Source organism: Mirounga leonina, unplaced genomic scaffold (assembly GCF_011800145.1).
Source record: "Mirounga leonina isolate KUSES-001 unplaced genomic scaffold, KU_Mleo_1.0 Mir_153, whole genome shotgun sequence".
In the NCBI taxonomy this organism is placed as follows: Eukaryota; Metazoa; Chordata; class Mammalia; order Carnivora; family Phocidae; genus Mirounga; species Mirounga leonina.
In genome coordinates this window covers 10,265,541-10,277,804 of record NW_023270387.1, presented here as the reverse complement: position 1 = coordinate 10,277,804, position 12,264 = coordinate 10,265,541, and the positions used below count along the sequence as shown (strand labels likewise).

Here is a 12,264-nt window from a genome sequence, read left to right as displayed (position 1 = left end):
GTTGTTTATCATCAGACGCTAATCCCTTTGTACCATTCCTTATCAGAGCCTTCAGCAACCGCCTCGCACGGGGTCCGCTGCTTGGCGTCGGAGCACGCTGTGATTGTCAAGGAGCAGACGGCGCAGGCCATCGCGAACAGCGCGCACGCCTACGAGAGGAGCGGCGTGGAGGCGGCGCTGAGCGAGGTGACAGAGCCGAGCAGTGACCGCCAGTTTCTCACCTTTTCGTGATTCTGTGTCTCTGCTGCATTTAACTGGTCCCTCTTTCTTTCTCCTGTTTTTTCTTACTCTTTCTCTCCATTCTGCTGCCGCAGCTTAAAGAAGCTGAACCCAGGAAGCCCATGCCCCCGGAAACAAACCTTGCAGAGCATTCAGAGCAGGCCCCGAAGGCGAAGGACGCAGAGTCTGCCGCCCCGCCTAATTCTGAGGCCTCTGAAGTCGAGATTCCCAGTGTGGGAAGGATTCTGGTTAGATCTGATGCAGATGGATATGATGAGGAGGTACACAGATGAGTGCAGGATTCAGCTGTCTCCGGTCTTCTCTTTCCTTCCCATGTGACCCAATATACTTGTCGAGGGTGTCTGGCAATAGTTAATATTGGAACAAATAAGGAACAAGAGGGCCTATCTGGTTTTGACCTTAGTTACCATTTTGTAAAAGATTGCCTTGTTCCCACCGTATGCTGCCCCCCGGTGTCTGTCTACCCAGGTGGGATCCTGCTGGAGGCACCTTAGAGTCTAGGTGGCTCAGAAAGGTAGCACTTAGTTCCTCTCTTGGTATTATGAGCAACAACAACAACAACAAAAGTGCCTTTTAAATAAGGAGCCTTTGTCTTTGGTAATATTAGTCCATTGTTTTCCCTCCAAATCTAAAATTTTCAGTTGTCTGGTGAGCAAAACAAATGTGAATTGAAGTTGTTTTTAATTATCAAGCTTCCGGAAGAAGCTGTGGGATCCCAAGTTACTCATGGTCGGTCCCCCTGGCACCGCACATCACAGTCACGAATCCTGCCCCTCAGGGTTCTGTTTCTTGCTGTGGGATATTTTTTTTTCCAAATCATTGAGCAGTTTTGATTTTATAAAATCATATTTGTATACCGCCTAATTTCCAGACTGTTAAATGGACTGATCATTTTAGTAAAACTCTAGAATACTTGTGTCCTAGGATATACAGCCAAATTACAGAACTCCATTGGGGTTCTCACCATGGACACTTCCCCTGGGAGAGCTATCATTTAACTTGATTCTTCAGCAGTGCCGTTTGTAAATATTCTCAGATGTCCCTCTTTATTTATCTGCTAAATTAGAGTATGTAGGAACAGCTCTTCTTGGGCAAGGTCTGGCCAGGGTGCACAGGGACGGGGCTGTGGGTGTGCGTGGGGGCAGGTGTGTGAATCTGAGCTGGCAGCAGATGCCGGCCACGGGCACACGGCCACTCTTGCTTTCAGCAGCCCACTCGCCTTCCTTCCGTTCAGTCTTCTTTTGAACTTTTCTTCTCTCCTTTTTCTTTCTGTGTTTTGTGCCTTCCTGTGGTAGGTGATGCTGAGCCCCGCCATGCAAGGGGTCATCCTGGCCATAGCTAAAGCCCGCCAGACCTTTGACCGAGATGGGTCTGAAGCAGGGCTGATTAAGGTATCTCTTTTTAAAAATCTAATCCTTATACCACAGGTAATATAGTAATGGGGACATAATTTTATTAGATGGTTAAAAAAAAAAAGGGGGGAATGAAGAATGTTTCTCTTTAAAGTAACACCTAAAACTGTTTCCGTTCAAACTGATGGGTGGGACAGGCCCTCCCACGATACCGACAGCACCTCCCCTCGGGGCTAACACAGCATTTGCGAGCTATGCCGAACTATGTTAGGCCTGGCCTGGAGGGCTGGCTGTTGTCCTTAGGAAATCTCTATTAATAAAGCTGGGAACGAGACATTGCCTTTATAGTTTGGGAGCCATAATACAAGAAAGTAGGCCATGCTTTTTAAGCTACCTGAATAAAATTTAAGGTACTTGCATAAGTTGCATTTATGTGCATTTAAAAAATGCAGGTCCTTGGGACTCAAGGATACTAATTAAAACTAAATATTTGTTTTTCTTAGAGCCTTATGAGAAAAACGAATTTCTCACAAGGGCAGTACGTCTTAGGCGCCACAGGAGTTCTGTCCCTTATGAAATGCAAACAACATAGGGATTCCTTGGTTTCCTCTGTAATTCCCCGATACGCGTTTCTTAGAAGCCTCCTTGGAGTTAAGAGAACCTCTCTAGCCCGTAGGCGTCAGGTTCTGGGAGCAGAACCCCCAGCGCGCCCCTTTCGGACCGTCAGTCTTGTTCTTACCAGGCGTTCCATGAAGAATACTCCAGGCTCCACCGGCTTGCCAAAGAGACGCCCGCTTCACACAGCGACCCTCGGCTCCAGCACGTGCTAGTCTACTTTTTCCAAAATGAAGCGCCCAAAAGAGTAGTAGAACGGACCCTCCTGGAACAGTTTGCAGATAAAAATCTTAGCTATGATGAAAGGTGAGACAGGAATGCTCAGGCGCATTGCCCGCTGCTTCTGGGTCGGGCCCAGGGACCTCAGGGAGCCTTTGTCTTTGGTAATATTAGTCCATTGTTTTTCCTCCAAATCTAAAATTTTCAGTTGTAATGGGAAATTGGTTGGGAAAGCGGTTCCTTGGACCTCTCACTGCTTTCTGGCCCTTGTCCCCCACAGATCCATCAGCATCATGAAGGTGGCTCAAGCTAAACTGAAGGAGATTGGTCCAGATGACATGAATATGGAAGAGTACAAGGTGAAGTCTTTTCCTTAAGTCTACAAAACAAAAACATTAATACTTTTTTTAAAAATTTTTTTATTGTTATGTTAATCACCATACATTACATCATTAATTTTTGATGTAGTGTTCCATGATGCATTGTTTGTGCATAACACCCAGTGCTCCATGCAGAACGTGCCCTCTTTAATACCCATCACCAGGCTAACCCATCCCCCCACCCCCTCCCCTCTAGAACCCTCAATTTGTTTCTCAGAGTCCATCGTCTCTCATGGTTCGTCTCCCCCTCCGATTTCCCCCCCTTCATTCTTCCCCTCTTGCTATCTTCTTAACATATATTGCATTATTTTTTTTTTAAAGATTTTATTTATTTATTTGACAGAGAGAGAGCGAGAGCAGGAACAGAAGCAGGGGGAGTGGGAGAGGGAGAAGCAGGCTTCCCGCCGAGCAGGGAGCCCAATGTGGGACTCGATCCCAGGACCCTGGGATCATGACCTGAGCCGAAGGCAGACGTTTAACGACTGAGCCACCCAGGCGCCCCAACATATATTGCATTATTAAAAACGTTAATTCTTAAGGCCAAACTAACAGTTTTGCGTTATCGCAGACTGACCGCCCCCTGCCCCACCCCCCAAATAAGTAATTGGGTGAGAAGAGATAAATGATCTTTTCTGACCCTCAGAATAACCAGTTTCTTTGTTTCATTCTTCTATTAGAATAAATGAACACTTTATTTCCTTTTAATACCTACTTTGGCCTTGTACCTAGGCAATCAAATTCTTGATTCATGGTTTTGGTTTGTTTGAAAATAATATTGTTTTCTGGGGCGCCTGGGTGGCTCAGTCATTAAGCGTCTGCCTTCAGCTCAGGTCATGATCCCAGGGTCCTGGGATCGAGCCCCACATCGGGCTTCCTGCTCTGCGGGGAGCCTGCTTCTCCCTCTCCCACTGCTTGTGTTCCCTCTCTCGCTGTGTCTCTCTCTGTCAAATAAATAAATAAAATCTTTAAAAAAAAAAAAATATTGTTTTCAAATAATTCTACATTTGAAATGAAATCTCTGTGCATTAAAATGCATATTTAACTACAAATTTCCAAAAAAAGCATTGTGTTAGAAGTAACACAGTGCTCTGTGACACCTGGGTGTGCCCACAGCACCTGCCGAGCTGAGTGCTGTTCTGGGTGATTGGAACAGCCTTGTCCTTCCATGTTCCCTGCATGTGCATGGTTTTGTGAGACCTTGACAGTCATCTGTTTAAACCAGAGCTGCATGACTTTGACAGGGGTGTTGGAAATTAAGATGATACATTCCAAAGCTCACGTGAAATAAGTATTTCTGTTCCTCAGTGGAAGTAACAGGTTACTGAAAATTAAGGTCAGGAGTGGACTTTGATCGTAAATGGTGAATACATCATTATTGAAAAGCTTTTGTGTTTGTGGTTTTTGTGCGTGATAAGCATTTGTATGGAGCATACAACTGACCGCAGTGGGAAGTATAGAAATAGTTTATGGTGACCATAATCGCTAATGGCATTCATTCCTTTTCAGAAGTGGCACGAAGATTATAGTTTGTTTCGAAAGGTGTCTGTGTATCTCCTCACAGGCCTGGAACTCTACCAAAAAGGAAAGTATGTGGGCCTTTTCTGTCTCTTGGATTATTGGTCAGGGCACTGTTAACTCCTGATGCCCAGCCGGGAATACTGACAACCATAGCCGTGCATGTCCCCCCGCACCGTCCCCACACACCAGGGCGCCTCTGCATTTCCCACTCTTTCACGAAGCATCGCACGTGGTTTTTCATCCTTCATGTAGTGATAGATATGGTGATAACGATATGTAACGGCCAGATTTTCCTTGTGATAAGTGAAGATGAACCCAGGAAATAAATTTTAGAGTTGTGATGGACCTTAGTAAGCACGCAGTCCCCTTCTTTGGTTTAGGGTTGAGGAAAACGGAAGCGCAGGGAAGTTTCATGATTCGCTTTGGGTTCCTTGACCAGTTTGCAAAAGAGCTGAGAGTGGCCTCCGTCTTTGGCCCTCAGGCTTTTCCCAGCGCACCGCGCTGCTTCTGTCCTCAGGACCTTTCCATAATTGCAGCCTTGCAAACGTTTGTACTGGGGGACAGAGAGGTCAAAGCCCTCAATTGATCTACCGTTTTCTCAGGTACCAAGAGGCACTCTCCTACCTGGTCTATGCCTACCAGAGCAATGCCGCTCTGCTGATGAAGGGGCCCCGCCGCGGGGTGAAGGAATCGGTCATCGCTTTGTACCGAAGAAAATGCCTTCTGGTGTGTACTCTTTGTGGAGCTTTATGATTTGTATTAGTTTATTGTCTTCACCTCTGTCCCTTGAAGGCACAAAGAAATAGAGCTTAAAAAAACAGAATAATCCTCAATAGGTTTTAAGATTTTTCTAGACTCTTAAGAGTAGTTGTACATTGAAACAAATGATTTTAAGTTACTCAAATGAGTATCATTCTTCTTCGACCCCTGACAGAAGTTAGGATGAGAATCAATTACCCCTTTACCTTTGTGTATACTTGCATATCTCTACTGGGTCGTGAGTTCCTTGAGCACAGACACTTTTCCTCTTCCGCTGTTTTCTCTGCGCCTGGCACCTCGTAAGCATGCAACAGATATGTGTTGAAGGGATGCAGTGTTTTTTTCTGTGTTCTGTGCAGTGTTCCGTGCTAAGCTAGTAGATGAGAATTTTAGCGACTCTGGAGGGACTCCAGTGTTTTTTTCTTTTTTTAAATGGTATAAACCATAAGTATTGGTCCTGCTGTTCTGTTAATATCACTGTCGTACAACGCTGAAGGTCTAGCCTGGCCTCTTTTGCATTTGGCAGTCCTGGGGAATGACAGACCCCTGCCCCTCGGCCTGTCCGAGGGTTTATACAGGTGCTTGTCCTTCGGAAAACTGCAGAGAGCTGGCTTGCCCTCAGACCGTGAGCCTCCCAGCAGGATTGCCCGTCCTGGGAAGAGTCCAGCCAGCATTTCTGCCACTGCCTTTGCTAATACCAAATGGAGGAGGTTAAGTCATGACATATATTTGCCTCAAAAGCTTCATTTTCAGATGTATCCCTTGATTTCTGTATCAGTTATAGGGTGTGGCAGGGCATTTTGAAGCTGAAAAGAGGGCCTTGTAGTTTGATGGATCTGAATTTTATTATGCTTTAAATCACCAAGTACAGATTACATTCTGAATGTCCTGCTCGTCTTCCACCGGTCGGTGGTAATGGTGACTTATGGCTCTTCCCATCAATGGCTCGCAACCCCCCATGTGTGTGAGAGTCACTCGGGAGCTTTCACACTGAGGCGACTCCTCCCCAGACTGTCAGACCAGAGGCTCTGGGGAGGGGCCTGGGCATCAGCGTATCTTCTGCAGGTGATTCCGATGCTCAGTGGAGATTGAGAGCCATTGAATAAGGCTTTCGGTAGACGCAAGTGGTAGGCAAGACCTTGACTTGTAAGTTTAGGGAAGTGGGTCACAGACTTTGCTGCATTAGAATCACCTTTGGGAGCTTTTTTACAAAAATCCCAGTGCCCCGGTCACCTGCATACCAATCAAATCAGCATGTCTCGGGTGGGGGGCATCAGTAGTTTGTAAAGTTTCCCAGGCTACATGGGAAATTTGGGGAACCACTTGTCTAGGCTCTTCTAAAATAGGTATTTATCTTTTTCAGACTGTTTTTCCCCCCCTCTGCTTTTTACCTGTAGGAGCTGAATGCCAAAGCAGCTTCTCTCTTTGAAACAAACGATGACCACTCTGTAACTGAGGGCATTAATGTGATGAATGAGTTGATCATTCCCTGCATTCACCTTATCATTAATAATGACATCTCCAAGGATGACCTCCATGCCATTGAGATCATGAGAAACCATTGGTGCTCTTACCTTGGGCAAGATATCGCTGGTATGTTGTTGGCACTTTGCAATATCTACAGCTCTTCAGACTTTAGAAATGACAGTGTTTTCACTCTATAGCACTGGTTATCCAACCTTTTTTAAAGGCTTACTGAAGCAACCTTTTTAAAGGCTTACTGAGTGGATCTGCTCTACTGAAATAAGGGATAGGATCCTGGCCCTCTGTCCCTCTCAGCCTCCCCTTACCTCCTCTCCGGCTGCTGAAGCACCCACACAGAGAGCCTGCAAGCCCTGTTTGACAAACTATTCCTCTCCGGGAATGTCAGACTTGCCTTACCTTTTCATCTGTCAAAATCTGGACTCTGTAGCTTAGAAATCAAAGTCTGTTTATGATGTTTGATTACCTGGTGGTGCCATAACTAAATTTTCCCATGACTTGAAGGTGCAAGGCAGAACACCTCTTATTAACTGTGATGCCCTCACGGTTCATAAAATGGTAAATGGAATTGCCTAGCTTGTCCAAAGGATTTTGAAGAGGAAGCCTAAAACTAGTCATTTTTAGGTGAATTCTGGTAGCCTTAGAAAGTTGGTGTATGTTCTAATATGAAGCCTCTTTGTTAGTTTCTCACTGATGTAAAGATGTTGTATCGACTTGTTATTCATGTTTATAATATTAATGGAAAATCCTATACTTAATAGTTATGAATTTCCTTTTAATGTCTTCAGTTTTCCTTTAGACTACGTGTGATGTATAGTTGTACTTACAATGCCATGCATACACACTCGTGTGTTTTGATCATAGAAAGGAAATAGCACCATTATATTTATGGCAGAGAGTATCTTATCCACTTTCTCAAGTTTTAAAAGGATGATAGATTAGAAGGCCTGTCAGTGAAATGAATATTTAATGTTATCCTGCCACACATCACATGGTTTAAAGCAGGGACCTAACATTTTGGTTTATTTGGCAAGGAGTCTTTGCTCCTGGTTTGGGCTGAAGGAATCATCATTTGTTGTTCGCTGGTCAGCCCAGTGCCTTGACCTTTGAAGTTGGGGAATGAATGGCTCTATGGAAGGCCTTCCCGTTACAGTTGCAGACTTCACTGGTTTTTACTCAGAACTGTTTAGCTGTATATGTAACCATCCATTTTCCCTCCACAGAAAATCTACAGCTGTGCTTAGGAGAGTTTCTACCCAGGCTTCTGGATCCTTCTGCAGAAATCATTGTCCTGAAGGAGCCTCCGACCATTCGGCCCAATTCTCCCTATGACCTTTGTAGCCGATTTGCAGCTGTCATGGAGTCAATTCAGGGGGTTTCCACTGTGACAGTAAAATAAGCCCCCACACGGTCAAGGCCCAGTTTGGTCTGAGGCCGCCTGCCTGTTGTACAGAAGTCTGTTGTCACAGTGTTTCCCCTGGGGGAAGGGGTTAGGTGGGAAAGTAAGATTCAGATCCAGTCCCCAACCATGCTAAAGAAGGATTGAAAATAAAATTGCACTTTTTAGGTACAGAATCAGAAAAGCAATTTCGCTAAAAAAGACAAGAACCGTTGTGTGTTAAGCTATTGAATTATGTCAGAAGACCTGAAATGCCCCTTGTACCTGCAAGAGTGCTTGGGCTTTGGTAGGCCTCTTACTGCTTTTAAAATTATCCTTCAGGCATAAGTATTTTTGACAGTGGAATAGAAGGGTGATCCATCAGAACCTGAGCCAGATGAACAGCTACTAGTTATTTTATCAAATACAGGTGACATTTAAAAGTTCTTAACTGCAAGAGATGAGACATCTAAACCTCTGCCGGTGTCTTGACAGGAGATGACAATGGGTTGCTGATGAACTGCCGCCCTTTTACATGTGGGTAGAAATATAAGGGCACGTGGCAGCAAGATGCTGCAAAGTCAAAAGAAAGCTGCCTTTCCTCTCCTCTCTCTCTCTCTCTCTCTTATTTTATATTTTTAAATAAACCAGAAAAACCTCACACTCAGTCCTGAGTGAAAGAAAGCAAAGCACTAAGGACCGCAGACGGAACGGCATTGTGAAACGTGATCGAGACAGGATAGCGTTGTGAGAGTTGTTCACCATTTCAGTAAAATCTTCTAGCATCCGAAAATTGTCAACAACAGATGTCTAAGGCTGCTGCTGGCCCGAAAGAACATTTGGATGCCCCTCCCCTTTTTTTTTTGCTTTGGAAAGAGAAGGGCTGTGGCTTTTGTAAAAAGAAAAAAATCTATCTATATATATGTATATGTAGAGAGAGAAATATCCCCTGTTGACCATTTTTAAAAGGCTCCAGATTGGATATTGTGTTTTAACCAAATTTTAACGTGAATGAGGGAATAGTGGGCGGGAAGAACACTTGATACAACTATGCAGATTTTATAAATGTGCAATAAAAGTATTTGTTGTACCTTTGGTGTGCGGTAAGGCGTTCATTTAAACACATATTTTCCGGGAATAGGTGGACTCAGTAAGCATTTGTCATGTTTCAATTATGGTGACTATCATAACATAATAAAAAAAATTATAAAAAAATAATAAGAAAAGAAAAAAGCAGACGAAAGGTTTGAGAACCTTGTTGGGGGAGAAGTGACTCTTGAGCAGCACCTAGTGGTGACTGGTGTCTTCCATCCCATGTGCTAGTTGCACTGCATGTGAGTATACCTACTTTGTAATTTGTAGAATTTTCTTTTTTTTAATTTTATTTATTTACGTGACACAGGGAGAGCACAAGCAGGAGAGCGGGAGGCAGAGGGAGAGGGAGAAGCAGGCTCCCTGTAGGGGCTCCATCCCAGGACCCCGGGATCATGACCTGAGTTGAAGGCAGACACTTAACCAACTGAGCCACCCAGGGGCCCCTGTAATTTGTAGAATTTAGAAGGGGAAAAAATTACTCTCTTAAGACGGACTTTCTTATATTTTGACTAAATTAGTAGTAGACCATCTTTTACAGAATTTCAGAAGTGCTTTGTGTTTCAAAGCTCACTGCAGAGGTAATTGTTTCATGGGAAATTGATCAGTTTTCTTGCCATTGGTTTGCTGTACTGCTTAAGCTTCCGAGGACCACCATTTGCAGTTCCCTTTTTAATCTCTGTCATTATTGAGTACTGTGCACAGTTATATTATTTCACTTAACGTAACAGCCCTGGGGTGATGGTGGGGACTGGTTTGTCCAAGGTCCTAGATGTTTTAAGTAGTGAAGCCAGGATGCTAACTCTTGGTAATTTCTCTGCATAGCCTTTTAACAACTGCTCAGCTGCCTTTTGGTAGTTTTGCAAAATCTTTTGCATTGTGCCTTTCCACATTTGTCACTTCCTGGTCAGCTGTTGGGGATCTATAGTTGACCAAGAAAGGAACAGATGGACATTTGTATGTGTGGCGTTGGGTACTTTCATTTGGATTCGCTCAAGTCACCAGGTGGAGTACTGAGAAGTCATTTCTTTGTCCTCACATTTGCTGGCTGCTTTAGGTACAGCCTCGTTTCTTAAGGGGTCCACAAACTGCCTCAGGCTAAGCATGGTTTTCGTGTGTTTAAAGGATTGTGAAAAAGGAGGATGAGGGTGGGGGGTGGGAGGCTGGGCCGGGGGGTGGGGGGTGGTGGTGTGGGGGGGAAGAAACCTACGTGACTCAACCTAAAATGTTTCAAGGGTTTGGTCAGGGCACTTGACCTCAGCATAAATTCCCTTGACACTGGGTTTAGACTTTCTGTAGTTTGCTGGAATCGCCACCTGCTTCTGTTTGGATTTGTTAGCTCCTTTAAGAACTCTAAGCCATATAAACTCATTTTTACCCTACCTGCTTCAAGAAAGAAGTGGGAAGTTAGACACATAACAACAGTTTAGATAATGAATGAACCGGAGGCAAGGCCTGAATGAAGACTGATGAAGCAGAGCTGGGATAGAAGGGGCGATTCACTGTATCTTAGTTTAGCCATTTTCATTGCTTGTTACTGTTCTTTCTTTGTATGACTGTACCTTACAATTTATTCTGCTAATTGTCATTTGAACTCTTTCCAGTTTTTGGCTACTACCCATAATGCTGCTAGGAGCATTCATGTGCGTGCGTTTCGATGCTCATGCGAGTGCATTTCTGTTGGCATGGAACTGTGAGCGGGATTGCTGGGTCACAGGGATAGAGGGCTGTGTTTTTACCAGGCACTGCCTCACAGTTTCCCAATGCAGTTATACCAACTGAACCAGCACCCCCCCGCCCGGGGCAGTTTATGAGCTCCAGTTGCCCCTTATCCTTGTCAAGATTTGGTTTTGTCAGTATTTTTAATCTTAGCCATTATGGCTGATGCGTGATACTGTTTTAATTTGGACTTGCCCACTAACGACGTGGAGCATCTCTTCATATGCTTATTGGCTTGGGCTATTCTCTTTTGTGAAATACCTACTTAAGTCTTTTGCCGACTCTTTTGTTGGATTTACTGTCTTGCTATGTATTGATATGTAAGGGTTTTAAAAAATAGCCGGTTTCGGAAACTTTTTTGGTTATAGGCGTTGCATAGATCTTCTCACCCTCTGGCTTTTCACTCCTGATGGCTTGATGAAAACAATTTTTTAATGTTAATGTAGTCTAATTGACTCGTTCTTTTCCTTCACGGGTAGTGCTTATTGTGCCCTGTTGAGGAGATCATTATCCAAGGTCAAGAAGACATTCTGTGTAATCTCCCAGAAGCTTTGCTTTTTGACCCTTCCTTTTGAGCTGATGGACCCAGCACCATTTACTGTCTTTTTCCCAATGCTGTTCCTTTGGCATAAATCGAGTGTCTATGTAGGGGTCTACTTCTGGGCCCTTTTGTTTGTTCCATGAGTATGTTTGTCTACTCTTACCAATATCACACTGTCTTAATTCGTGTAGCTTTATCAGTCTTGATGTCCAGTACAATAAATCTGTCCAGTTTTGAACGTCCTCAAGATCATCTTGTCTAGGGGTACCTGGGTGGCTCAGTTGGTTAAGCGACTGCCTTCGGCTCAGGTCATGATCCTGGAGTCCCGGGATCGAGTCCCGCATCGGGCTCCCTGCTCAGCAGGGAGTCTGCTTCTCCCTCTGACCCTCCCCCCTCTCATGTGCTCTCTCTATCTCATTCTCTCTCTCAAATAAAATCTTAAAAAAAAAAAGATCATCTTGTCTGTTCTTAATCTTTTGTATTGTCCTATAAATTTTGGAATCAGTTCATCAGTTTCACACACACACAGATTTCTGGGGATTTTGATTAGGTTTACAGTGACTATAGATAATTTGGAGAGAATTGACATCTTCTAATTTAGGAACACAATATAGCCTGTTTATGTAGGTTTTCTTTAATTTCTTTACAAAATTATTCCATATCGTTCATAAATCGATTCCTAGATCTTTGATGTTTTTCAAGCTATTGTAAATGTTGTCATTTTTGGAATTACATTTTTAATTGTTTGTTGCTGGTATCTAGAAAAATGTGCTCACTTCAGCAGCACATACACTAAAATTGGAACAATACAGAAGAATATCATGGCCCCTGCACAAGGATGAGACAAATTTGAGAAAGAAATCGATGTTTTTATATCAACTCTGTATCCAATGACATTGATAAGTTCACTTACTAATTCTAATAGTTGATCAGTAGTTTTTAATATTTTCTCTATGCATAATTATGTTA

General features: G+C 43.8%; 1 protein-coding gene and 1 non-coding gene across 8 annotated transcripts in view; both read left to right on the top strand.

Annotated features, from left to right (window-relative positions):
• Positions 1-9,038, top strand: part of USP28 (ubiquitin specific peptidase 28) — a 59,151-nt gene extending 50,113 nt beyond the window's left edge. For 5 of the 7 annotated variants that reach the window (XM_035008971.1, XM_035008973.1, XM_035008970.1 and 2 more), the window contains 9 exons: positions 47-186; positions 315-500; positions 1,536-1,631; positions 2,335-2,513; positions 2,707-2,785; positions 4,313-4,392; positions 4,927-5,050; positions 6,481-6,676; positions 7,789-9,038. In XM_035008971.1, the coding sequence (XP_034864862.1) occupies positions 47-186; positions 315-500; positions 1,536-1,631; positions 2,335-2,513; positions 2,707-2,785; positions 4,313-4,392; positions 4,927-5,050; positions 6,481-6,676; positions 7,789-7,964 (1,256 nt within the window). In that variant the 3' untranslated portion in view covers positions 7,965-9,038. The remainder of the gene's footprint in view (positions 1-46; positions 187-314; positions 501-1,535; positions 1,632-2,334; positions 2,514-2,706; positions 2,786-4,312; positions 4,393-4,926; positions 5,051-6,480; positions 6,677-7,788) is intronic. The other 2 variants (XM_035008975.1, XM_035008974.1) reach the window with 1 other exon arrangement.
• Positions 9,039-12,063: 3,025 nt separating this feature from the next.
• LOC118013568 lies at positions 12,064-12,168 on the top strand. Its single transcript, XR_004680055.1, has one exon. It is a non-coding gene; the product is annotated as a U6 spliceosomal RNA (small nuclear RNA).
• Positions 12,169-12,264: the final 96 nt, after the last annotated feature.